Below are 27,636 nucleotides of genomic sequence, written 5' to 3'. Positions count from 1 at the left end.
CCATTCCGGAGTTTACATTTGCTCTCAGTCACGTTCCTTTTTCTGTTACACGCTTGTTACGTTATCGAGTGTTGGAGACACTGAGTTTTAAAATATGTTCTCTTTCGCGTATTGTTAACACTAGTGTGTTTCCTATCAAATTCATCCACTTTTCAAAACACAATTAGTTTATGTTTTTGAATTATAAAACTAATCCGCGGTCAATCGCAATCTACTGCTTAGTTTTCTGGTTGTTTGTATGTGTGTGTGTTTTCGACTTCTTTCGAGTGCGATGTGATACGACTCTAGACACGACTCTAGGGATTGGGGAAAGGGAGCAGGATAGCGAATGTACAAAGGAGCAGAGGGAATAGGAACGTTGCGGGCACTACACGTGAACGATGGAGGCGCCTAGTTGTCTATCGGCGCTTCTTCTTATTGCGTCGCTTGCGTAAATACCGCTCGCGCCAACTTATCCTGAGGCTGATCTTTTCGCTGTCACTGTCGTCACTGTCATCGCTGTTTTTCCTATGGACAATTCAAAACGGTACTCTTTAGTGTCCGGTGTGACCATACCGTCACAATGCAGCGAGAGTAAAAGAAAATGGGGGTACGGGAACAGAAACGGCACAACAGTAGCACCACTAGCCAGACAAAGGACGTTCGAAATGTTTTTTTTTTTTGTTTATGCCAATAATTTCATAATAACACTGCCGTTTGTGAACCGTTTTTTTTCTTACTCAATTTCTTGTGTCTTGTTGATTGTATGACTGTTTTTTTTTTCTCCTTTGAACTTTTCTCTCTCTCTCTCACACTCTGAATGTTTCCTTAACTCCACTACATTGATGAAAGGTCATTGTGAAGCGAGTTACGTTGCTACAGGACGATCGTTCATCGATGATTTTGATGCCCAGCGATGCCCGGTGATGGTGAAGCGATGACAGTGAGATGAGCAGTAGTAGTAGTAGTAGTAGTACGGCATGAGTAAACCTTGGGATGACATTTAGCCAGCGATGTGCGTTGGGCGCATTGCAGGCCGATATCAAATTCATGGCAGGGAAATGGCGATATTAAATCATGAAAAGCGTTAAGCTTACGGTGAAACAATTATTCACTGATTTTTTGATACACAAAATATCCTTCTTTATCGATCGATCGAGGTGTGACGCGTGTGTACGGGACGGATTAGGAACACTAAAGCCACAAGTGCTGTAGCCTGACGTTTGCTTGATTCTTATCGCACTGCCTATTGCAAACCATTTCCGTGGGTGCGACACACATTCAAACAAAATAAAGAAAAACATGTACATAAAATGTTCGGTACGATTTAATCTTCCACGATGTACGAAGAGTTCGAAGAAGTAACACCTAACAGATAACGCTAAAACGTAACGAAACGAATTATTATTTTGGCACCGTTGTAAAGCTAATGCGAAACATCTTAACTAAAGTATGCGAAGAATGTGTCTTCTCGCAAATTGATATCCGCTCACGGTGAGCCGCTTGTTGCGAGACTCAATGTTTCCCTGTACAGAGCTTTACAGCAACAGCTTAGTGTGTCTCATAAGCTAGCACTAGCAAGAATCATTATAAAATACTAATTACAAATTACTCAAAATCTAGCACTCAAAATGGTGGTTCGGGTTGGCTTCAATCACGTTCTACACTACCAGTGTATCACCGTTACTGATACGTGTGTATGTGTGAGTGGTGTGTATCGCTAAACCGAAGGCATGGATCACTATACTGTTAGACAATATTTTCTGGTCCTAGCATTTGCAGATGGTTGTTGTGTCTATGCATGCCGACGGTACGATACGCTCGCTGCTCGTGACACCTAAGGAAATGATCCAAAATGTACAATTTTATTGATAGTGATGTGAAGAACGATTCTTATGATATGGTTGATAATTTTGGGTAAAAAACATAATAGGCAACATCTGCAACGAGCGTACATTGGAAAGCATTTGTAATCATTATTATGGTTGTTTGCGGGTGTAACACACACACGCCTCTGTAGCCGTGTGTGTTTTTGAGAGAGAGAGAGAGAGAGCTCGTGGTAACTATTAATTTAAATCACACAAATTGTTTATAAGAATCTACGCAAAATGACACTTTCTAGTTCCACCATTTTGTTCGTTACAGAACCAATTACAGTAGTAGAGACCTTAGGCGGAGCGGCGTGAGCTTAGGAGCAGAACAAAAGCAATAATTTTCCAAATTTACAACTCGCACGCATACTAACACATTAACTTTTGCTATTAAGCATGTTTTAGTAGTGTATCTGATTGGCATCTTTTAAGGGATGAGTTGTTGACGTGAATGTTACTAATTGCAAACCGATTGCATTCATAATGCCACAGTTAATATTGCCAACGATGCTAGTAGTATTGTTGCTGTAGTAGCTGCAGTAGTAATAGTAATAGCATTAGCAGTAGCTGTTGTTACACTGATGACGGTGTTGTCCATCCGCTAGTAGTAGTTATAGTAACGTGGTAGCATGGTTGTTGTGCTGCTTTGTTGTGTTGTATCGCTAATCTCTTCATCGTCTTTTCTTTTTCCTCTCTATCTCTTTACGGCGCTCTATTGTAGAGTTTTTTTTCCTTCTTCGAAACATTGACTGTTGATCGGTTAGCCATTTTTCCATGCGTCTGCTTTCCCACCACGGCCGCCCAAAATGTGTATACCGCACGTTTAGCGCACGTGCCTTTTGAATGTGTGTATGTGTTTGTTTTTCCCTTCTCTAGAGTCGATTCAACTGTTCTTGAATGGCCCGTTCGGCCCGCTCGAAGTCCTCGGCCGACTCTATTTTCACCGTGTCTCACCATTCGTTCAGTATGCAATCATCTAACTGTGACTCGAGAATATCTATGTTTGGCTCGTAGTCTTCATCCTCATCATAAGAACTGTTGTTTGCGTGTTATAGAAGAGCGCGTACCAAACCCCAAACCGATGGACAATATTGCAGCGCCAGTAAACACGCGGGTGGCCGGCAAGTGAGGTTTTTTTTTTAAATTGTGGGCGTTTGATGTGCAATTCATGGTGTGGTTTGGCAATGGTAGGAGTGCAGATCGCAGTTTTCAGTTGTTACATGTATGGGAAGGGCGCGTTATTGTTTTTTTTTAGGGAGGTGGTGGTTTTGTTGTTGTTTTCCATTAATTAACCATGTTCCATGTAGAGCGACACCATCGAAATACACAACAAACAACACGCGCGTGACACATTGCAACACATACAAACGGATTCCAAACAGTATGATTTAGGGGGGGTTTTTTTCAAGAGATGTAATAGAGAAGAAGAGAGAGAAAGAGAAAGAAAAAGAGATGATATTCATTAGTACATCGACAGAGCAGAGCAGTTTCGGTTTTGGTGTGCTGCTACTAATCGCAAATAAGCTTATGAAATAAGCAGCAGCAGCTTTTGCCCAATTGACCATATTTTTTTAAACCAATTATATAAGCCTAAAGCATAAGCATTGCTTTATGTGATGTTTTTTTTATCGTTAGCGATAATGTTGTGAGGAATATAGGAATAATATGTACAAGCAAACAACTTACTTAACTAAGTGAATAATATATGATTTTTATTTGGGGCAAATATATTTTTTTTTAAATAACAAAAGGTGCACAAAACGACTTTGCATTACAATCTCTATACAAATACTCAAAGGGATGGTAGGCAGTGAAAAAGTATGGTACAAGTATGGAGTATGATTAAAAATGTTAAAATTCTTTTTTATTTAGCACACACACATAACGAAAAAAAACAAACAAACAAACACACAATTTGCGATGCATTTTCTCAAAACGTATGTACAAGTGCGGGAAAAACAAACAAGAACGCAATTAACTAAACAAAACCTACAAAACAAAACAAAAAACCGTGAAACAGCAAAACGATACCCAGATAAAGACGAACGAATCACGGTGAACAGGAAAATCGAGAAGAGAGAGAGAGAGAGATACATCATGATTTTTCTTACATTTAGCATGTGTTATGCGTCCTCATCACTCTTGCTTTGCCTAGCGCACATTCTTGAGCACAACATTGCAAAATTAAGCGTTTTCATGAGGTGCGCGAGATGCGTTTTTTTTTTATTCATAATAATTCATCATTGTCGCTACCCGATTGCTGGTTGGAATGTGACTTCGGTAGAACACAACAAACAGACAGTTTTGACACACCTATAAGCCAATTGTTTAGAAAATACACAAGAAAAGAGTGTAATATATTTTGGGGGGAGAGGGTGGGGGCGTCGTCACGCGCGCCTGCGACGACGAACAATGTGGCCGATCGTATTTTACACACTCATACATCCCAAGCTAATTTATACCGCTTTTAACCGTTTTTGATTTTCCAAAATGTATTTACAAAAATATTAAAACGGGGCAAAAAAAAACTCTAAATAAATCATCATCCGTTTCTTTCCGTCCTTCGACACTGTGTGCTGCCAATGTAGATTCTAGACACAGATGATCGATAACAGATAGTTTTTAAGATTAAAAAAATAAGAATTACAATTTAATCTTAACATTTAGACGCGTGGGACACACAAAGAAGAAGATTACAAAAATAATAGTCAAAATTATTACAGAGAGACCATATTAAACATTAAGATAGACAAGGAGTGGTGGCATACACGGCGATTGGAATGTAACAATTATATTATTAAAAAAAAAAAATCCCAAGCAAATTACACTGGCACACTGACACTTTCCGATAGTTAGCCGTTTAGCATACCGTTAAATGATCCAATGGATATTTAATTTCAAGGCAAATTTTGTACAGACAATTTTGAAGCTTAGAACCTTTGTGATTCCTGTCAAATTTCAGTATTATTCTAGCGGTAAAAATCGGTTCCACATACACGCACACACACACACACACACACACACTCACGACGCATTCGAAAGCGCATAGACACGCATAAACAATAGAGAAGAAGAAATAGTGTGTTTTTGGATAGGATTGTGCAAACAACGACGAGAAAGAGAGAGAGAGAGTATGGCAACAGGTCAACTGAAGAATGTTTCTATACATAGCATTTTATATTACTTTCTTACATTGAAGTCTAACAGAAAATAGTAATATACTTTCATTGTATAATCAATTCAGTCAGTAAAACAAAAGTACATGTAAACTGTACAAAAAAATATAAGATTAAAGCAACAGATTCAAAATCAATCAGCTGTGTGTCTATCAAAATAAAACAAATAAATAAATGAACTATTGGGGAAAAAAAAACGCATTGTAGTAAACGGAACCGTAATAAAATGCGCAATAATTCTCGATAAACAGAACCCGGAAAGGTGCAAAACATTGAACGAAAACGAATTGTAAAACAACGGTCAACTGTCAATCCAAATGCGTAACTAAGAGAAACTCGTCCTAATTTGACTAATCAACTAAAAGGTGGAAAAGTTGCACCACAAACAAAAAACGGAGTAAACGGTAAATGGGGGTAACGATGGGAAAAGGATTAGGATTTCATATATAAAGACCATAACAGATAGGTGAAGAAATAGAGGGGAAAAGAGAGTGTGTGAGAGAGAGAGAGATAGTGAATAAATGAGTAAGAGCCAAGGGAAGAACAGGAAAGAAAGTGCTGGGTCGTTGTTATTACTTACACCAGAAATGCGCTATAAAAGGTATTAGGATCACTGTCGAGTGCCATCATTTTGCGGCTCGATTGCATCGCTGTTGTTTGTGGTGCAGCAGCAGTAGCGGCGGTCGCATCTTCTGGTGCACCATGCCCTTTGCGACCGTTGTTGTTTGCATGTGACGTGGAACCGCCGCCGGTCGAGCTTGAAGCGGGGCTGCTGGTGGCCTTGCACGTACCGGCGCGCTGGACCGTTGACCGTGTATGGTGGTGTACGGTCGTCGCCGACACGGACGTGCTATGCACGGTACTACCACTAACCATGGTGGTGGTGGTGGTCGTCGTACTGCGCCCGGAAGCAGTGCCGATGGCACCCGTATGCAACAAAGATGGCACCGGCAGCCGCGATCTGGCCGTACCTGCTGCCACGGTCGACAGCATCGGTTGGCCAAAGATGTAGCAATGACTGCTGTATCTCAATTGTTTGACCATTGCAAGGAACACCATCGGAATCCCATTGGTTTGGTAAGCGTTTTTGCCGGGTCAAAAAATTTATAACATCCCCCAGTGTGTTCCATTTCCATCATTGGTTGTTCGGTTAGGTTTTTTGTTTTGTTTTTGGTAAGCAGAACGTATCAATACGGTCGTAGGATGAAGGATGTTATTTAGAGATGTGGTTATGTTTCGTTAGTTATAATTCGCAATTCGTTCACATACATCATACACGGTAGCGGCAAGTTTAGCGAAACATGGTTATTGATTTTGTTAAAAAGGTGAATTTTTGAGAAATGTAATGTAATTTAGAGAAAAAAGAAAAAAAAACAAGAAATCACTTATTCACTCTGTGAGCTTTGAGAAAATGCATTCGTCAAACCACAAGCACACAAACACACACACACACATCATAAATTCATCAGGCACGTACAACAAAACAACGATAAACGTACAAAGTTCGCTAGGAGCATTGAGGAGGACAGCTGGGACATTGTTATTAACCACGCACACACTTTCTCGCTAGAGTTAAATTTTGGTTATCTAGCTACAAAACCGAGGGAAATGGGGAAATGAAATATTCATATTTTTTTTAAATTCCTTTTTTTTCTTGAGGGATTTTTGTTGAAATATGTGTATAAGAAAATAAATGATATGCTTCCTGCATTAAAGATCAACGCCATCAAAACTATAACATGATGCCATGAGCATAGAATTATCACACCAGAAAGCTTTACTGGGGGAGAGGCTCGTAAATACCATTAATTCAAAGCACATGAAAATATTAATTATTAGCGGTGTAACCACTTATCCAAGTTCTTTAAATGAAAATAAACATTTACAGCATTTTTGTATGCACATCACATTTATGCATCGTACAATGGTCAAATGTTAGAGCTTCGAAGAATCGCCTGTGTATAGCAGCCTTACATTACTTCCAATTCACGTGAAGGTTGAGCATCAATGCGCGATTTATATTCAAGCACGCGATGAGATGCACGCCGATGAAATGTTTTATGAAACAATATTAATTAATTAATGGCATGGATTTTTCTGTTGTTGCTGTTTAATATGATATTCGTTTTGTCTATGTTTATATTCTTACCCCTATCAATAGTGTGCTACGTTTTAAACATTTGGTTCTTGTAAATCATCTATCTTTATCGGGTCTCTTCCTCCCTTCACCGAGAACAGAAAAGTGTACACACAAACGAAACAATAAAACCATCGAATACGTGTGGAAAGGATTGTTGAATTAAAGTTGTATGTGTGCAAGAGCATACAGTTGTTTAAAGGTGTGTAGACAGTGTAGAAAAACAAAACAGAGAGATAGAGAGAGGGGGAGAAAAGTAAGAGAAAACAAACACAAAACAACAAACATATATTGAAAAAAAAGAACAAAGAAACGTATTAAATAAACATTGTAATCGTGTAAATCCTAACTACTGATTGTTACAAAGAAGGGTACATGGGACTAAAACAACATCTCAGCAGATTACAGAAAGAAAAACATAGAGATATGTAGAAGAAGAGAAAGATAAGGATGTTTTAAGAGAAGTGAGGTAGAAGAAAGATTTGGGAAGTTGTGTTATTTTAGGGCAATTTTGAAGCAGAAATGTTGAAATGATGCAAGTTTTGTGAAAAAAAAAAAATTCAAAAGAAACTACTGATTAATTTTGCTCAACTTGTAATGTGTATACCATAAATTGTGTAGTCGAAACATAAATTGATTGTTCGTTCGAATGCTGTATTTTAATTTCAATGAAATACATAAAGTAAGCAAGTGTAATTGACACACTTGTCAACGATCAGTTCACGGTGTCTTAATTTTCCAACAGAGCGGCGGTCTGCGCTTTTTGCAACCAAAACTAAGCCATTAAAAATAAAGCCAAAACGGTTTAACATGTTTTGAAGACTATGTAAGGTTTAAGCTCTATTCAATCTGATTTGATTTTTTTCGATGGAAAAATAAGGTGATAAAATGAAATGGAATAATGGAGAATAGATAAAATGATATTGGAAAGAGTAGAAATAGTCGTAGGAGATTTTGGAAACGTTAATATAGTACAGAATGGAAAGAAATATAATTGCACTTCGTACTCGTAACATGGGTGAAATAGAAATAGAGCAGAAAATAGACAGAGGATTCATAGAGAGAAGCACCAAGAGAAGGTAAAGTGTGAAGAAAGATTTAAGCTGTTGTATTATTTGTATATTACCCTTGCGTATCTCCGCCTTCCTCAGCCACCAAAAGTTCATACTCCTGGGCCGCATATCGATCCCAATCGGAAAGCTAAATGGACAGACAAGCAAACCGTTATAAATCGTTGCAGAAAGTGAAGCAGCAATACACTCATTCTCACATCGTCATTTTCACGCTGTGCAAATGGATCACGTTGTTCGTGTTCCATATATTTCTCCAGATTGAAGAATGTGTCGTAGAAAATGGGAGTCATCTTGCAGCGTTTCAGATCGGCCAATGTTACACAGCCAGGAGTTGCTGGTTTTATCATATCTAACATCTGCAATATACAAGTGTGTTTATTAAAGTATCACCCGTAATACGAGACTGATCTCCCCAAGGCAAACATACTTGACACAGGCAGTCTTCAAATGGAAGTGTTTCTATTCCGAGCGATTCCATGCGGTGCTGTTGCTCCTCGTAGAAGTACTCAAGCTCGTACATTGACAGGACACCGTCCCCATCGACATCCATACAGCGGAACCAATACTCGATGGCAGTCGGATGTGATTTGTCCTCTTCCGCCAGCAGGAACCACACAAAATCGGTGTACGACATTTTCGGACCATTCGGGCCCTGTATCATCGGATTGTTGTTGCCACGCCGGGGACTTCGCGTAACGCAACCGGAAAATATTCTTTCGATCATTCGCGACGATAAAGCTGCAATGAAGAGCAATAAATCCACATTCAGTCGGCTGAAAGAACCTTCCATTTGCTATATTAACGCGTTTTTTTTTACCATGATCATTATGTCTGGCCAGATCCTGCTGGTCAATGTAGAGATCATGATCACGATCCAATTCCCAAAATTTGCAATAGATGACGTAGAAGTGTTCGTAGCTGAAATACGCCATAATTTGATTGATATCTTCTTCCTCCTCCAACAGCTGGATGACGTCCAGCAGGTTCGATTTGCGCAGCTCCGCCGTCGTGATCTTGCCGGTCCAGCTGCGGTTCACGTTGTAGAAGATGCGTGCTATCACGGTATGTACGTAGCGGGAGTGAAACTCGGCTGCCTCCTTGAGGAAGGCCAAGCCTGGGTGCGTATCGACAACGTCCTGTATCAGGTGCGCAAAGTCTTCGGGTAAGATGTAAGGCCGCGTGCGATCACCACGCGACATTATGTACACAAATCGTGATGCTGCATCGTGACAAAATGATGTCATCCTAGAAAACAAAAAGAAATGCATGTGTCACTATTGAATTCAAACTTTATAAAATGCTAAACACTGCGGGCTTACTGTCGCCAGAAGTGCAGGAATTTGTCTCCATCGACGGCACCGTTCGGGGTGAGCTGCGTGCACATGAAGAGAGGCAAGCGCCAGTACTGGGGTACTTGGCACATCTGGACGATCACCTGGAAGTTTTCTCGAGGGCACTCGTAGTTTGGCATCTTGTCGAAAACCTGCTCCAATCGCTGCATCGTAGTTTCCGTCGTAATCGTTGGCGGCGGTTTGCCATTTGGGAAATGGAATCTGAGGAGGAAAATGAAAGAAAATATTAAAATGTATTTGTAATGCATGCAACGGATATGGGCCAGACATGCTGCACGAACTAACAGCTTAAAGATGTACACATTGCTCGAAAGACAAAACGAACGGATGAGACTATCATTCTTCACGAGTGAATGTGCATTCGGGAGCTGTGCCAAAACCTTGGCCATACTCCCACGACGTAGAGAAAAAAGATTCATTCACAAAATACGATTTAAACAGCTGTCAAGACCACAGCAACGTTTCAAGCTAATTGCAACTGAATATGATAGAAATTTCACTTATTTCTCTCTGTTCTCTCTGTTTCCGAGTTTATTGTATCTTCTCAAATCACCCTCATGTGCGGTTTAAACGCAAAAAAAAGCTAAATAAATCCACCACACGATCACACTTTCTCGTATGCTTATTTTGAATATTTTTTTTTTTAACTCATGAGGTGACGGTCTGATCGTATTGCTCAGTGTGAATACTCATTGTGTGCACACGTACACAGCAAATGTTGTGTTGTCGAAGCGCTCGGAAATATGTTTGTATCGACAGTGTTCGCTTCCATCGTTTCCCGGTCAATTCGATGACAATAGAGCAGTTGACCCAACGAGATCACCATTCAGCCATCAACATCGTCGTCCCTTGCCCAGGAAGCGCGAGGTAAAATTGCCTTTAATAAGGCTTAATTTCGTGCCCAAAAGAGTCCCATTGTTCGGTTGTAAAATTTTCCCCAGGAGATCCCACCGCAGCACATTAACACACGGCAGCATTGTTGAAGAGCCCCGCACCAAATACTGGGCTAGTTGAAATGGAAAGTTTTCTCAACGGTTTTTTTTGGGAAGGTCCAAAAACATCGAAAATCGGGATCGTTTGCTCATGTCGATTAGCAAATAAAAGACTTATAGCTGCTAATGCGCTCATTTGTGACAATTTATTTCATTTAAATGCATGGTTCTACAGTAAATCAAAACCTCTTTTCTTGCCACTCTTCGTTGCAGAACGAATTACCGGATCGAATGTGCTGTTCGAGGCAGAGATACGTTGCTTGTTTGAAACAAACATATTTATAAATTCTTGCAATATCAAATTGCGCCTGAACGTCAACAGGTGTCAAGAACCCTTGCGAACATTTGAATGACATTCGGAAACCGCATGACCGAAAACGAACAGAAATAAGAATTATAATTTGGATTTCAGACGCTTCAACACGAATCACTGGAGTAGTGTATAGTAACTACTCTAGCGAAAAGACAGTTTGATCCTCGAATTACCATGCAAAGTATCTCAACAGCTCGTATTACTGAGAACGAGCCATTTCAAGTCTATGCTGTGCTACAGTTTTTTTTTGTCAACACACAAAAAAGCCTGGGGTAAGAAGAGCTATTACATTCATTTCACCGTCACAGGCAAGGTTCAGTCACGGTCAGTCACATACCAAAAATAATTGAAAGAAGAATGTATGTACAACCACCGGCAGGATTGTTTGCCGGTGGTGGCGCTTTAAAATCTTACAAGTTTGCGAATGTGTTTCCCCAACAATCTGTAAAGAGTGGGACGCATGTTTTCCTACTTCTTACTGTGAGCAAATTTATTTGCCTACTGTTTTGCGACGCCTCGACGCTGCATCATCATCCGGTGACGGCGCTACAGTAGAGACATCGTCGCCATTCGCGGTGCTCGAAAGGTCCCTTAGCATGGTCCCGTGCTGGCGCATTGTCAGTGATTGACGGTTCTTATGTTTTTATTTTGAATTATCTTTTTCGTCAAGCGTCACCAAAGAGTGTCCTCATGGGACACTCGGTGAAAGTTCAAGTGCGGTTAGATGGACGAAGATACCTACCGCCATGCTGCATAAAAGGGACTGTACGCTGGCATTGTTCTTCAGGTTAATTTCTAATGCTGACTTCGCTTAGCAGCAAGTACAATTTTTTATGCAAATAAGCATTGCTTGTAGGTGTAAAAACTTCGTCCCCATGTTATACTAGTGATCACCTACGGTTCTGTGGTGTTGACACCACTACAACGTAGCTCAAATTGAAACTCAACAACATTCAAAAATTTAGTAGCAAACATCAACCAAGCGAAAGAACAGCAGAAGAAGCTGTGAAGGTCGGCGGCGAATACTTACTGCGGTATGTAGGGGGCTTTGGTCGAGTTTTTCAGATGTCGCTGCAGCGTTGTGTGAATGTTTGGCGGAATCAGTCGGTTGACAGGTTTTGACTGTAAGCATGAAAGAAAGAAATAAAAAAAAAGAAAAATATCAGTAACCAGGAAATCCGTACCTATGTCATCGTCACCCAATCGACATTTGTGTGTGTGTGTGTGTATATATATTTTGAGGAAAAAACAAAACCCACCACAGAAAGCGACGGTATCAATTAGTCAGTTTGGTCGCAATGAACGACAGTGATGAGTTTTGTCAACCATTTTGCGTGTGTCCGCGCCGTCCGATGGGCGCCAACATCGACGAAAGCGAAACAGAAAACGAGACGAACCCAAGATTATTGCCTTCAACCCAAACGGTACTAGCGGGAAATGTAAAAGAGCGTCGAACGAAGAAGGACAAAACTGACATCAGATATGACGCGATCGAAAATCGTGTGATTTAATACAGTTAAGAGAACCCTAAGCACCAAAATTTGATTTAGAATATTGTCTTAAATTATTTGTAAAAAAACAACAGCATTTAATAGCCGAATGAAGCTAAAATAAACTTTTCCTAACGCGTCTTACAAATGAGGGCGTAATTTTTACGCAATAAATCGACCACGCCACAGTTTGTGGGTGTTCACAACGCAGTGCGTCAGCTTCGAACCTATCGCACCACATGGTTGATGTTGGTAGAGAAAATTCTTTCATCGTCACACCGTGCACGTTGTTTGGGGGAGAAAAACACAATTTCCTGTAGGTTGGATGGTAACATCTGTTCGGTTTTATAGTACGCATTAAGGAAAAACTGTTTCACTGCATTCCATCCAAGGTTAGTGTGTAAATGCATCAGTAGGGTTTTGTCTAGTTCCTTTAGTAAGTCAAACATTTATACACCAGACGAAACCCCCACCTAGATTTAAACGGAGAAGTTGTCCCAGCTTTGTAAAAGAAAACTTATTTTAAAAATATATTTTTGATTTTTTTTATTTATAAATCGCTGATCGGAAAGCGATGAAGACAGAATATCTGCTTGCCGAAGGCTCTGACCATGATAGAGCTCGACTCGGATGCAGAGTATCAGTTGACGGCGACGATCTCGAGGTGGTAGAGGAGTTCTGCTACCTTGGTACGATCGTAACTTCGGACAACAAAGTAAGCAGCGTAATTCGAAGGCGCATTATTCAGGGAAATCGTGCCTACTACGGACTCCACAAACTCCTGCGATCTAGAAGACTCCAACAACACACGAAATCCACGATTTACCGCATCTTGATACGTCCGGTAGTCCTCTACGGGTACGAGTTTTGGACTATGCTGACGGAGCACGCCAATGCACTCGCCATTTTCGAGCGGCGAGTACTAAGGGCTATCTTTGGCGGTGTGTGCGAGCAGGGCGTGTGGCGAATGAGAATGAACCACGAGTTAGCTGAGCTGTTTGGCGGTGCTGATATCCTGACGGTAGTTAAAGCCGATAGTCGAAGGATACGTTGGCTGCGACCCGTTCGGCACGAGGCGTAGAGGAGCACAGGGAGCTCATTGGCTGGTTCAAATGGAGTTTAACCTGTCGGAGATCGGATGCAGCCGTGAATGAAGGACTGCAGCCCTAGACCGAGTTTCCTGGAAACTGATTGGAGACCTGGCCATGTCGACACGACGTGCTCAATCCTGAGCAGACCACGAAGAAGAAGAAAAATCGCTGATCAAATGCAATACACCGATCAATCTTACAACTTTTTGATAGAATATTTGCAATAAGATTTGCCATTAGATTAGGGCTGAGTAACAGTAGCATAACAAGCCAAAATTCTTTAGTTTACACCGTATTTTTCCCATCAAAAGATAGCAATAAAATGGACAAATATTATTTAAAAAAATACAAAATTCACAAATTGTTTTACGTCCCAAATTTTTGTTCACCAATGGATCGATCTTTCCTTCATGTTTAGTATGAAATGCCTTCGTATGCCTTATCCTCTTTATGGATAAATTGGAGTGACATCTACATTGATACGAAATTAATTTCTTCTGCGCACAAAACAGTAACAAAATCTGTCTAACACAGCCCTTCATCGATCATGCGTAACCAAGCATAAAAGCACATGAACATGAATGGAGAAAACGAAGCAGAAAAACAGGAAAAAACAACCCATTTGGAGAAAGACTCATCATCATACGGACACCAACCTTAACCGTGAATCATTTGCATATTTCAAAATTCCTTGTACCCGTGTGGAGGGAAGATTTTGACGAAAATGAGGCATTGCCGAACAGTTCGATGGACTTTTCGTGTAGTTAAATTTCTTATTTATTTTTATTTCTGGTATTTCTTTACTGTACGCGTGTAATTTGATTGTTGCTTCTATCATTACTACACATAGTTTTTGGTTTTATGTTGTAATGTTGCTCAATAAATGAACAACTTTCAAGCAAAACATTCTGTTTATTAGAAACACTAAAACTACGGCAAGCGGAACCGAATGATGGCTGCTTAACATCCGTATAATAAGTCACATTTCAAGTGCAAATTGTTGGGCAATTTACTCCACAGTATGCTTGCAAAGCTTGAGAAGACACATTAAGGGTTTTTGTAATAAAAAAGCTGAAAAAAACAACCCTTCCAACAACAACACTTTAAAAAGTATCAGCGCATTCGTGCAGAACGCCCACTTCCTCCACGCCGTTGACGCGTAACGCGCGTGACGTAACGTGGAAAACATATTGAACAACAGAAAACAGTCATGCCGCCCCTGCTGGCTGATCGGCCCCAAGTGCAGGTCTCGTGATGGATCACTTTCTACGCCTTATCACCCATCCAAGCGCAACCAAAGGCAGGTATTTAAAACAATGTATTTAACATTCTTGAAGGGTGAATGATATGGCTAAAGCAAGTAAGGCGAGCCGCAACACAATCGTTCAATGTTTTATTTGCTACAAACGCTTTGAGCGGACCACTATTCCACCCGCACAAATCCGCTGGGCGGTTGGGTCATCCGATTATGGCCTTCTCAAAGGCGTGTTCTCAAAAGCTTTTTGAGATCTTTGGATGTCATCCCATCCCATGACGAGCAGCATCTTTACAAACGATCAAATCCGACGTGATGAAACTAACCGTAGCTAAAAGCTGGCAAAAAAAACGATTCATAAAACATTGTCCTCTGCCAGCGGACCAGCCCCACCACTACCAGCTGCTGCACCTCCCAAATATGTATAAATCAGTTTTTTTGTAGATGCACGGACATTACTTCAAATCCTCTCGAAATAGAAGTGTTAAGCACAGTAATGCCGTGTCTGTTTCCTTTCGCACTTTCCAAGCGTGAAGCGGCAATTGAAGATTAAACACCTCCCCTCTTGTCTTGGGCAAACATTTAAAAGCAGAAAAAAAGGCTATCGCAGCAAATGAGCAAACGATGGAACGACGGCGATGGATAACCGATCAAGAATGCCCAAAATAAGAACGGATTATTGAGGATTCGGGCATGGGTTTGTGTGTGTGTGTGCGGGTAATATGATATAAACAAATCAGTGTCTGAGGTTTATTTTCTGAGGTTTATAATATCCTGAGATATTATGGTAGAGTACACATCTTCTTCTTCTGCTGGACTTCTTGGTCCGAATTCAACCCCAATCCTGCCGTTTGAAGACCGGCGCTGCTACCGCCGACACCACCGGGCCGCCAGCACTACGCATAATAATGAGTAAAACATTAACAACTCCATAAACGACAAAAAAACAACAATTCAATATACCATAATAATTTACAATCATAAGTCAACTTTACAGAGATTCAAGTTTATAATAACGTTAGAACAAAATGACTGATGGTTACCAAATAAAAATTTTGTATGATCTGACTAACATTATCCTATTTCTTTGAGTTTATATACATGTCTTAATGCTCATTTGATTGGTTCTTTCTTATACCAGCACTCAAAAACCATCAAATCAAATAGCTTCGATGATTCAAATCGTTTACAGCAAATTGATCAAAGTGTCATCCTTGTTTCTCACGATTTTTTTAAAACTACACTTTATTTCTTGAATATTTCATTTTATCTTTTGGTTATATTGCAAGGAATACGTCTGTCGGTGATATATAATCACCTTTTTGTGAGAATTTCGCATTGAATCGCATTGCATGTTCGTAGTTCCGCAAACCAACAGTCAAAATGATTGGTTAAGGTAGAATCGCTCATAAAGTAACTTAATATCAATATTAGATTAGATTTGTAATTTTCAAACTCATATAAATAAACAATACAATGAATGTGTAAAATTCATGCACCAACATTGGCAGAATTGTTTGACTATAAAAAGTAAATCCAATTGAAAGGTATCAGACCAGTCAAAATTATTAGTCCGATAGTTCTAGTGATAAACATACAATTGGTAATACATTTTTATTACATGCTATAAATAATACGCCCAAATGACGAAAGCTTCTCGTAAGTCATCGGAGTTACATCAATAATTTTAAAACAATTCACATCATAAAATCACTGTTCCACAATTGTATTTGAACAATATGAATTATTTATCTACATTACCAACAAACTGACAATATATTAATAATACGAAAAAAAAGAAAAACTGTTCCCATCCATCGTTACTTTTTCACAACTAGTATCGTCGCTAGTCTATAAAAAAAATTTCACAGACTGCAGTAGCAACAACCGGTAGCTAGGTCAGGCATAAAACAATTAATGACGATAATTTATGAACCACAACAGCACCATACAGATATGCCATTATTCGATTTACTCTGTGGCCATGTGTATCAGTGAGAGTGCACCGTCAAAAACAAAGAAAAACGAGCAAATATGCGGTGCAGGCCGTTGCAAACAGTACAGTACAGGTGGCGATTCGCATTCACCGTACCTTGAGATGTATCTGCGCTCTGCGCTTGTGCATCTGGTACATTGAAGCGAAGTAAAGATCAACAAATACTGCTACCGTTACCGAGTCACGAACGACAGTAGTATGGCCGGCTATAAATACTATCGATACAACTACAAAACCACCAGCACAGGTCTGCTATCTGGCCTGTTCAAAGGGGTCCTCTATTATTGAACTTTAGTGATTTTTAGTAGCATTCGCCGTTGTGCAAAGAAATCCAACCTTAAATTAAACTGATCATTTAAGACAAGAAAAACAAGGGACGAAAATTTGCCTGAATTCATCTAAATTATACCCCATCAAATAAACCTCGTGTGTGTGTGATCCTCTATTCCTATACTAGCCAGATATGGAACGATCTCCTACATCGGCAAACCTTTGCCAAACCTACTTTTCAAAGCCCTCTTTGCTAGGCTCTCAAAAAGCCTTCAGTTAAGGGTTCGGCCCTACCCATAAAAATCGCACACACATACGCAAGCCTCAAGACTAGACTAGCCAGAGTGACTGCATCGTGACGAATATGACGAAGGCGTCGTAATTGCATACTTTTCCGGTTCATCTAGAGACTCAATGCAGCTAGGCGCACGCCTGCTGGCAGTGAGGGTATCTCAATACCACGGCCAAAGAATCTACACGATCATGCATACGACTGATCAGATCTATCAGACGCCCAACAACGCATAAAATTGAACAGTACAAATGGCAGAATCTCTTGCTCGAATCTTTAGCACTACTTAGCACCGCAGTTGCGATGGCCGACGCAAGCAAAACAAATCTTTCCCACAAACGTGGTGTGGTGCGGTCCCATGAATAGACTCCCAGCGCTCGAGTGCCGATAGAGGTGTGTCACATTGCGCTCGTCGCTCGCAAGAGCCAACTTTAAGGTTTTGCGAGAAGCTGCGCGGCACTAAAGCGGTTACGTAGGTACATGTATGAAGCTCGCTTTTATTACATGCCACCATCCGTCTCCCTCATCGGCACCTCCGTGACTACCGTCGACACTGATTAAATGAAACCTCATCAAACGATTGTGCAAAGGAATAAAATTTAATAGCCCACTTTGGCGGCGGCTTCCGAAACACCTCACGTGGTAGATTATCTCGCACCAGAGTTTCTTAGAGTTTTTGGGATCTTCATTTGCAAACATTTTCAACATGAAATTCAAATCACCCGTGTTAATAGCAATAATTGATGATGCTTCTTTTAATAACACACAACAAAAAACCATGGTGAAAACTCACCGAACAACAGTACACGTCCAAATCCCTGTCCATAAAACTGCTTGCACACATAACTTCACTCGACAAAGGCGCCCAAAAGCTTCGTTAGAAATCCTAATTTTGGAGCTGTCCAAAACTTTACAACCGCAAATGAGTTCCGTGCTTTTGGATTGTGAAATACGGACAGCATTAACACATCACCTTCGCCATACCATTATTGCGACTAGTTCTGAGTTAATCTTTGGGGATCCCAAAATCCCCAAACTAACTCAAACTAACAATTGTCGGACAGGTATAGGCAAGCGAGGCACATACTACTTTTTCCAAAAATGGTGTTTACCACTTCTCACTAAGTATAGAGGGTGATCATTCCACATTCATTTCGTTGCAAGAGGATTTTTGTCTCGATTGATTGAAACAAATTCTAAGCTTCCCCTTCCGTTGACTTGTCTCGCTGGGTAGCATCTGTCACACACACACACACACACACCCTGACGAGGCATCATCAATCTTCCATAAGCATTTCCAGCCTTCATTCAACCGCGTTATCCGATTTGCCTGTTATATGTTTTCAACTTACACAAAATGCACTCCTCAGCACGCAACCGTAACTAACACGCCCTGTCTTGCGGCGTCTATTGTCTCAACTCTCGCATCTCTGTCAAGCATCGTAAGCTCCTCAACATGTCAACATTCGCCCAAGCGTAACCATTTTCCTAATTTTGGATCAACACCACTCTAATGATCTGTCTGTCTATGATTTTTATGTCGCTTGCTTTCTACCCAGCGCCAGGGCTACACAGACTACGATCCGTGTTAGGTACTAGGGATGATGGGCCGAAGAATTTTGGCGTGCAGCTCATACACTTGCCAGCAGAACGCTTGCTTAATTCGTGTAGCATCACGTCTGGAAATTGCTACCCACGCGGTAGAAAACCTACAATGCCAAACTGTGCAGTGCATAATCGAAATGAACTGTCATAACCATTTTACTGCTTAATTCCCTCCCCAAAAACTCGTCCACCGAATCTTCGACACAGTGCACAGTCTACGGACACCAAACTGGTGTCGCTCTGCAATTGCTCAACGGACGTGGGACGATCGTAATGGCTTATTGTTGGTGCAGAAATATGCTGCTCAACCTCGGCTGCTGCAACTAGCACTTGATCCTATGCTTCCCAGTTCGTATAATGCACAGAAAGTGTGCTCAGTATCGCCAGTGTAAGGGTTTGTTCTGCAGGCAAGGTGATCGACTTGAAGAAGACCCCCTTTTAAGGGGTGTGCGCGCGCACAACCATTTTCTATCCACGCAGACTTTCAGGGCCAAAAGACAAACTCGGTACCTTTATTTATCGCCTGTAATTATTCAACATTAAAGCAGTTTTATCGATGTTCAGCAAAGATTTCGATTAAACAATTCGGTTCGTTAAAGAGCTGACTGCTTCCATATCAGTTTAATTGCATCTGTCGCGTCTGCCGAGAGAAACATTCCAAAGTATTTATGTACATCCGCAGTACGACATTGTTTCTTCTTCATGGCTTAACGATCTGCTAGGTCACGCTGGTCTTCGGATGGCTTACTAAACTTGCCGATACGACGTGGTAGGATAGACGAGTAGTCCTTAGTTATGGGGAAACGATCCGGATGGGATTTGAGCCCTGGTGACTTCAATGTGATGTGAATATTTCCTAACAATTCGTACACTAATTTCATTAACTATGCCTCACACAAACTAACACAAAAAAAAACCGCCACCGTCATACGTAAATACATGTGTGCAAGGCTGTCCGTTCACGTTCATCAACTCACGCGCGATTTTATGCGTGCGCACGTGTGCTCGTGATCGTAAGTTGTCCAACCGTTGCGTCTTACCGCTCTACAGTTTAAGCGCTGCTTTTACGCACAACCAAACACAAAAACTAGCAGTATTAAGCCAGGAAAAAAAAACACTAGCATGGGGAGACAGTGAAGTTTTCCATCCCATCGAATGGATCCCGCATAAAGGGAGCTTGTGGCGAGGGTGTTCATCGGTTCACGTCGATTTCATTTCGATTGCTACCACATGGCTGCGGTGTGTAGCGACGCACACTGCTCACTTATAATTTCCTAGCCGCCACTCAGGGCAGGTACGATGCGTAAAAGACCATTTACAAACGCGATAGAACCGCTCACTCTATGACGATTTCTCTGCCGGCAGTATGCTTGCTCAATCGTGGTGAATTTATCATTTCCTACGACCACTCTTCCATGCGCCATTCTGTCATTTGCTCAGCGAAAGGGGTAAGAAAAAGAAATCGGCAGCGATCAGTGATGTGTCTTCACCCTTTAGCGTCAATATAAAGCCCCACACAACCATGGTTGATCGCAGAACTGATACACCACACACACCGTCCAATGGCTTTCCTAATGCAAATGCTCTAGCGAAGCCTACCGCGGCGCGGCCGGTACGCAAATGCATCCAATCGTGCAGCAGAAAGGAAAGTTCGATCCCGATCGCACGTCCGTCCGTACAGAAGCGGCGCAACGCAAGGGGGTGACGCTGCAAAATCGAACCATCATTACCGTGGGGCGAAAGTAAAACGGCTTCTCGCTGCTAACTCGACGTCCATTTAGATTAATTTTTACCTTCAATGGGGCTAGAAAGTGTTCGGATCCGGTCATAACCTTTACGACTGGTACTGGTATAGGTGGGTGTTTTATTTGACATCGTTTTGACGTGCTGTCACTATCATCAGCGTAACGCGATCGATTGTTAAACTATCGATCAAGCCCCACCGGGAGGGGACGTGTTTTGTTCCGTAAGATTTCTCCTTACGTGCCCGTAAAAATAGGGCCCAAAATGGTTATTTCGAATCCAATTGTAGGAAAACTTGAAGAGGTGATGCTTTGAATCGTTCCTTTGCACAACAAACTGTTAAATACGCTTTAGCAATACATACACACGGAAGGGTTTTATTACAAAATTATTAAAAACTCCTCCAAAATCCCATAAACAACATGGAGCTGGTACTTTTAACCATACCAAATAATAACACCCAAAAAAAGCACAATTTCGATTTTATTTTATATTTTCCATGAAGGTCATCAAGCCCTGCTAATAGAAGCACCACCAACAACGGCATTGTTCATAGGCAGAACAAATTCTCAACCCACCGAAACGTACGGACCTACATAAAATAACATAATTTAAAACCCTCTACCAAACATTCGAATTGCGCTCTTACAGCGTCGTCGTGCTGCCCAGGTGCTGCCAAAATCATCGCCAGCTGCCAAAATGTTGCCCATTGCGAGTGTGAGACTGTTTCAAGGTCTCGCGCAAACCCTGACCATTCGTTGTACGGGTGTGGGTCGCCACAATTAACAGTGTGGCCCAGAAGTGTTTCATCGAGCCTCCCTTCTTTGCTCTCCACCGGTGCAGCATACTTGTAGGTGGAAACGGACCAAAACACAAAAGCACGAATTAAATTCCGAATCGAAAATGAAACCAGACTGAGGTAAGTTTTCCTACCACACGGCACCGGGGTACCCCAGTAACCTTGAGCAGAGCAGTAAAATTAACGGGCGAAAATTCGTTCGGCCGGAGACATGAGAAGGATGTGGAGGAAACCATCAGAAACCCGGCAGATTGTGCTGATGGAGACGAACATGGACGTGAAGCATACCATCTTATTGGACTTGAGAGATGTGTTTTGCTGTGCAGCATAAAACATTCCAAACAAATATTGAACCACCATCAAGAAGCCCAAAATTTTTCTTAGGAGAGCGCATAAAACCTAATATTTTAAATAATAATTTGAATAAATTTGAAATACAAAATCTCCCCATTTTCGGAACGTTTCGTACAGTTGTGCGTTGAATTTATGTTGTAAATTTCTGATAGAGAAGCACGCAATACATGTAAGCGGTGTGTTTACTGTAACGCAGGACGCTCAAACAGCAACACAGGCGGCTAAATACACTTTTCTTGTCTACATTTCGCACATAGCACACGCATCACAGTGCGCTTGCCCACGTGAGCCAGCAAAGCGCAAGCGAAAATGCGCACGAAAGTGGTTAATAGGCTGTCATGTTCATCATCAGCAAACGATCAAATACACACGGCACACCGGGGAAGCTATGCTTAGTCGCTTCTGTTCGGTGAAACGGAAACATGATGATCTGTTCGTGCATTACGTCGTTGTTTACATCAGCAAAAGTTAGTTGAGCTTTGCCGACAGCGACCCAAGTTTACTGGAGCCCGATTCTTGGGAAACGCTCCCGAAACACACTGTCATTTTCTAATCTTGCTGCTTTGGTTCAGCAAAGATTATTTCATTCAACGCGGGTAAGTTCTCGTTTTTGACAACCACATGCTAATTGCATGGGCAAAGTCCATGGACAGTAAGGTTTGTTGTGTAATTAATCAAACATCGGAAATGGTAGGTGTTTCGGTGTAACGATAACAGTATCGTGTGCTGATAACTACATTATCCTGTCTATTAAATTAAGCAATAGCAACAATATCCGATACAACGATCCCAAGGAGAGTCATAAGCAATTATAAAACTGCCAAAGGAAAGAGTTTTGATGGAGTTTGTGAGCTTGACAGCTGCCTCCTATTATGTCGACATATTTTCCCTCACTCGGGAAGCATTATTAACTTCAATTACTAACAGTGAAGCATCCATTATAAACGAGCAGAAAGAATAGTTAAATGCTTATAATAATCTGTTTTAAATTCAACCTTACTTGACGTAAGGTGATGAACATAAGAGCTTTCAATGTTCATCTCAGTCAGAAATACCTTCAAGACTTAAGATATTGCCAGCAGAAGCACGCCTGTGCAAAACAAAACCATCCCCTATGATGAAGTCATTTAACCTGTGACCCAAGTGCTTTATGATTCAAACAGACACTGCTGAGTGTGGACGCGTCTTTTCGCCTCAAATAGGTCAACTAACTATGTAACTCGATTGTCACAATCGCTCGCACGTTCGCTAATTGGATCCATTCTCGAAAGCATACACTAGACCACTACGAACCAAACGTGCGAGAATCAGGTCCCCGGAAGGTTCCTACTATCCGCGTGCGCTACTGCGCAAACAATCGTTAATTGGGTTAATGTTTCGATAACTTAATGTTTATTTATGGACCGTGTAAAAGCCACTTTGAAGCAATGCGGTCCATACCATCTTGATGGGAGACTATTAACACACTATCCTCGATCATGGATGTTTGGATGAATGTGACATACTCCGACATAAATGATTGACACCTCATTGTGCACATTAGTGACAAGCTGGCGTTTTTATCACTTTACCAACGTCTTCCAATCTTTCCCCTAAAAAAAATATATCCAAAATAAAAAAAAACAATTAAAGTTACACTCACCTGCAGCTTGACCGGTTCTTTCACCCGTTCTCGGGGAGGCGCTTTCTCGGGACACTTTTCAAATATGAGCACCCGTTCGGCGACGGAACCACGCGACAGGAATGGCCGTATCGGGCTCGGTATAGTTTTCGGCTGCATGTTAAGCTTCTTCTCGTCGTCCACCGACGTGCGGCCAAAGTCCTTCGGTAACCGGGTCGTGGCAACATTGCGCGTAAAGTTCATCGACAGCTTTTCCTGCTCGCGGATCTGGTGTATGTTCAGGATCGGTATGTGATTCGGCTTCATCGGCACCCCGTTCCAGTGTTTCACGTTCGGCGTGTCACCGGTGCCGTGTGCGGTACCGTTGGTGCCATTGGTCGTACCGTTGCCATTCAGTGCGGACGCACCGTTGGTGGCGGCAACTATCGGGCCGCCACCGTTACCCGCCGACGCTGCGGTCACCATGGCGGAGACGGGACTGGATTGAGAGTTGTAAAGTGTACTACCACCACCACTACCACCGCCACTAGTTAGCCCGGCCAGCTGTGCCCGATGGTCGACAACGGAACCGTAATCTGGTACGTCGCGATCCGGCAGGGTCGAGGTGATCACTTCGGGCAAAATACTATCACTACTGTTCAGCACGGTACCGGTTTTAAGTGCGTTTATGAGACGTTCCTCCTCGCGTGACACTTCATCCATAAGATCCGCAGTGTTCTTGGAGAAGCTGACGACGGGCTGGGCGGTACCGGCACCGATCACTTTCGAGCCGGCGCCTCCGGTTTTCACCACACGGTTCTTTAGCGGCCAGCTCGGCACATGGTTGAGCAGGTGCTCCGGTTTCACTGGGGTTTGCGGTTTTTCGCGCACAACAACACCGCCCACCTTTGGCTCGGTGCTGATCGTATCCTTCAGCACGTCCGGGACGTTGTTCTTGTTAAGGGTGCTAAAATTATTGTTATTATTGTTACTACTGCTACTACTTAGATGGCTCGAGGATTTGGTGATCCCGCCGGCGGCACCACCACCAGTGCGCAGATAGCTCGGTCTACCCACGTCCGGCACACCGACACTGCTCACTGTCTCTTCACCACCACCAATGGCACCATTTCGTTCGAATTTTTGCAACACACTTTTGATCGCCGAGCTTGTGCCGGTTGTTGGCGTCCGGACACCGCCCACACGCTGCTGCTGACGTTGCGCCGCTATGCGAGCTTTATCCTCATTCACGAACGAGCTCACCAGCTGCTCGAGGCTGTTGTTGGAGAGGTTCGGTGCTTTGGCAAGCAGTTCCGCTACACCGGTAGCGTTGGAAGTTGGTGACGAACCACCACCACCAGAACTGCCTGGAACAACTGCCGCTGAACCGGTCGCTGATGCACCGGAAGCACCAGCAGGTTGATGGCTGACGGTAGGCGAGTTTGCAGGATTTAACGCCTGGCTGAAGGCATGCTCGGCACCGTCGCCGGTGTGGCAGTTCAGTATCTCAGTCGGTGCTAGGCCACGCGCTTTCCACGTCTGATAGATGGCTTCGGCGTGATCGGAGATTTGCTTCGCGATCGCATCCAGATCCTCCTGGCCCTCGACGAACGTACGCACGGTGTTGGAGGGCGACGTCGAGGATGACGACTGTTTCGCTGCCGTTGCCATTTCGTGTGCGTGTGCGGTAGATGTGTGTGTTTCCGCGCGACGATTGCAGGCAGGATGGACGAGTTTTGCACACAGAACACACGCCGTAAGTGTGGTGCGTTTTACCGATACATTTTCCACAATCCACAAAATCCCAAAAGGTGTTGTTGTCGAAAGGGTTCCGCGGCATCAACGCCACAAGGTAAAGTTCATCGTTGATGCGTCAACAGGAATGTCGTCACCGAGCGGGCCCGAATTGCGTGCGGCACGTCGTCATACACAGCATTCAACAGAAAATTTAGCCAAAACAATGGCATTTAGTGTGAAGGGGGAGGAGGAAAATGGGGAAAAAAGAAAGAAAGTACAAAACGAAAGTCAGTTTTAATTGGTTTGCGGTTTGTTTGCTAGCTTTATCACGCTAGTGCTCGTTCCGGACCCCGTAACACTATATCACTGACACTAATATGACGTCGATCGTTAGTGCAACTACACGACACAATGACGAGATGATGAACGGTGATACATTATTTTGTTTAGTAACGATAGTAGTAGTTGGCGGGCAGCGCACGTGGAACGTGCCCACGAATCGGCCCGTTTAATTATGAGTTGTGTGATGGTTTTGCTATTTCCCAACACAGCACGCAACAATATCACACACCAAATGCACACACACACACACAAACACAATCCCACACAAATCTACACAAATGCTAGCCGTCCTCTGGGTGGCGAAGGATTCGTTTAAGCTGCCGACCCCAGATTTGAACGCCTTTTAATCGTATCAAGAAGCTTCTAAGCACACGTTTTCCGTATATTCCAAGGCACACGACAAACAGCACACGGGGGATTGATCTTTTCCACACTAAATCTGCACTCTCGGCGTCAATTTTTCCTTCCTCCCGAATGCTTCCTCTGGCTTGCCGATCAAAAAAAATGGCGCCCAAAACACTTTACTGATACTATTATTTCTTCTTCACTGATTATTATTGTATCACACGCACACCAAACGCACACGAACAACACACAAACACATATTCCAAATGGTTATTAGCTTGATCGTACACTAAAGAAGAGAAATGCGTAAGAAACAGAGAGCAACACTGAATATTAGCTTTAATTTTTCCTTTAAGGGACATTCTTCAAACTGCCATTTCAAATGGCACTTGATTCGAATTTTTGTTTTCCTTTACAATTACAACATTTTCAAATTCAAAACCAATCATCCTTAGAACTGGTTTGCTGGCGGCGCGCACCACTTATAGACACATATTACACAACAGGCACTATTAGAAGGGGGGATGCACATTAAATTTTCACACGAAATGTCGGATCGCGTGATGCAGTAGTGTGGCGTTTTTTGTTTTTGTTTTCTTCTATGCACAACATCAAACTGTTCTCTAACGCTGTTTTGAACGGATTGTGAGAAAGAGAAGAGAAAAATACATTTGGTAAGAACAAATGGTAACGAGTGTCGAAGGATGATTTAGTATGATCAATTATTAACCGGTGCCAGAGAAGCGGAGACCAAGAGCGATATTAATTTTTTCCCACCCCCAACTACGACCACCCTTGAGTGGGGACCTTGATCAGTAATGTGCGAATGTGTGGTATGTTTGATCGAATTTTCATCAATGAATGGAGGTAGAGGTCGCAGTGCTTGGAATTGTGACATAAAGAAAGAGGTTAACTGATTTCTGTAAAAAAACATGCTGCAATTTAAATGAGTTGTTAAATGCTGGAAGTAACACAAAATTAATTCCCGGCTTATGCATTAGGCGTTATTACGATCAGGTGGAAAAGTATCGACAGGAAAGTTAAAACCGAAAACAACAACAGACCACAAACACACATGGTTAAACATTCAACAGCAAAAACTTGTACAGATGTTAAAAGAAAATACTGAAGAACTATAAGAAAGTTTTGCAATCGAACAGCATTTATGAGATGTAGAGCGATTTAGAGTTTGAGAAGAAAGAAAAAACTTGCAATGAATAAACTCATTAGGTCATTTGAACAGGATGACTGAATATGACAACAATTGAAATCGGAAAAGAAAATCATATTTCTAATTACCCAAAAATCTATAAAAATCTTGGCCCGGTCGGTAATCACTTTCTGTTGTGATGTGTGTAGAAAAAAGCAACAAACGAACCAAAAACACTGCAAAAACTATTCGTTCGTTTCACTTTAACTTCAAGGTCCATTTAGGACACATTTTCACTAATCGCACAAAGCCTCGGCAACTTAACTCAGTCACAAAAATAACCAAACTTTTAAGGGAAGTTTATAAAGCACTCTATTTAACCAAAAAACATCATTTCGCGATGACAACTAACACCGTATCGCCCCATCGTATTGCTGTTTAAGAATGGAAAGGAAATCTCTAACATATTAGCTTAGGAAAAGACGAGAAAACATACGGAACAAAACTTGTGGGGAACACTACTTTGAAGTATTAAACGCTGATCAGTAGGAAGTCACCACTATTGGACACGGGGAAGCAAATTAGTATGACGGCAACACAGGCAAATAAACACGCATCGGAAACTCACTTAAAAGGAACAAATGTTGATAGTAAAAGTCGAAAGCGTCATTCAT

At 42.0% G+C, this 27,636-nt stretch overlaps 2 protein-coding genes across 6 annotated transcripts in view; one reads left to right on the top strand and one right to left on the bottom strand.

The window, feature by feature from the left end:
- LOC126557351 (dystrobrevin beta) overlaps positions 1 to 27,636 on the top strand; it is a 129,874-nt gene that overhangs the window by 23,571 nt on the left and 78,667 nt on the right. The gene's annotated exons all lie outside the window — the stretch shown is intronic.
- Positions 397 to 27,636, bottom strand: LOC126556843 (uncharacterized). 5 transcript variants are annotated; one of them, XM_050212369.1, is made up of 9 exons: positions 27,591 to 27,636; positions 23,431 to 25,046; positions 11,924 to 12,015; positions 9,556 to 9,789; positions 9,054 to 9,481; positions 8,664 to 8,974; positions 8,434 to 8,592; positions 8,290 to 8,363; positions 397 to 507 (listed from the first exon to the last, which is right to left on the bottom strand). In XM_050212369.1, the coding sequence occupies exons 1-9, from the start codon at positions 27,634 to 27,636 to the stop codon at positions 399 to 401; spliced, it is 3,069 nt and encodes a 1,022-aa protein (XP_050068326.1). In that variant the 3' UTR covers positions 397 to 398. The 5 variants fall into 5 exon arrangements, with proteins under 5 accessions (XP_050068326.1, XP_050068327.1, XP_050068325.1 ...); XM_050212370.1 differs by lacking the exon at positions 397 to 507 and adding an exon at positions 2,719 to 2,885; XM_050212368.1 differs by lacking the exon at positions 397 to 507 and adding an exon at positions 5,594 to 6,044.

This window comes from Anopheles maculipalpis, chromosome 2RL, assembly GCF_943734695.1.
Source record: "Anopheles maculipalpis chromosome 2RL, idAnoMacuDA_375_x, whole genome shotgun sequence".
NCBI classification, from domain to species: domain Eukaryota; kingdom Metazoa; phylum Arthropoda; class Insecta; order Diptera; family Culicidae; genus Anopheles; species Anopheles maculipalpis.
This window is presented reverse-complemented; position numbering and strand designations above follow the sequence as displayed.

What these genes read in the sequence shown, in the direction of transcription:
- LOC126556843 (XM_050212368.1), bottom strand. Translation starts at nt 27,636, where the DNA reads ATGAATGACGCTTTCGACTTTTACTATCAACATTTGTTCCTTTTAA. An exon ending in TTCCTGCACTTCTGGCGACA is followed by an intron (nt 9,482 to 9,555) that starts GTAAGCCCGCAG and finishes TTTGTTTTCTAG; the next exon opens with GATGACATCATTTTGTCACG. An exon ending in CACAGCGTGAAAATGACGAT is followed by an intron (nt 8,364 to 8,433) that starts GTGAGAATGAGT and finishes CTGTCCATTTAG; the next exon opens with CTTTCCGATTGGGATCGATA.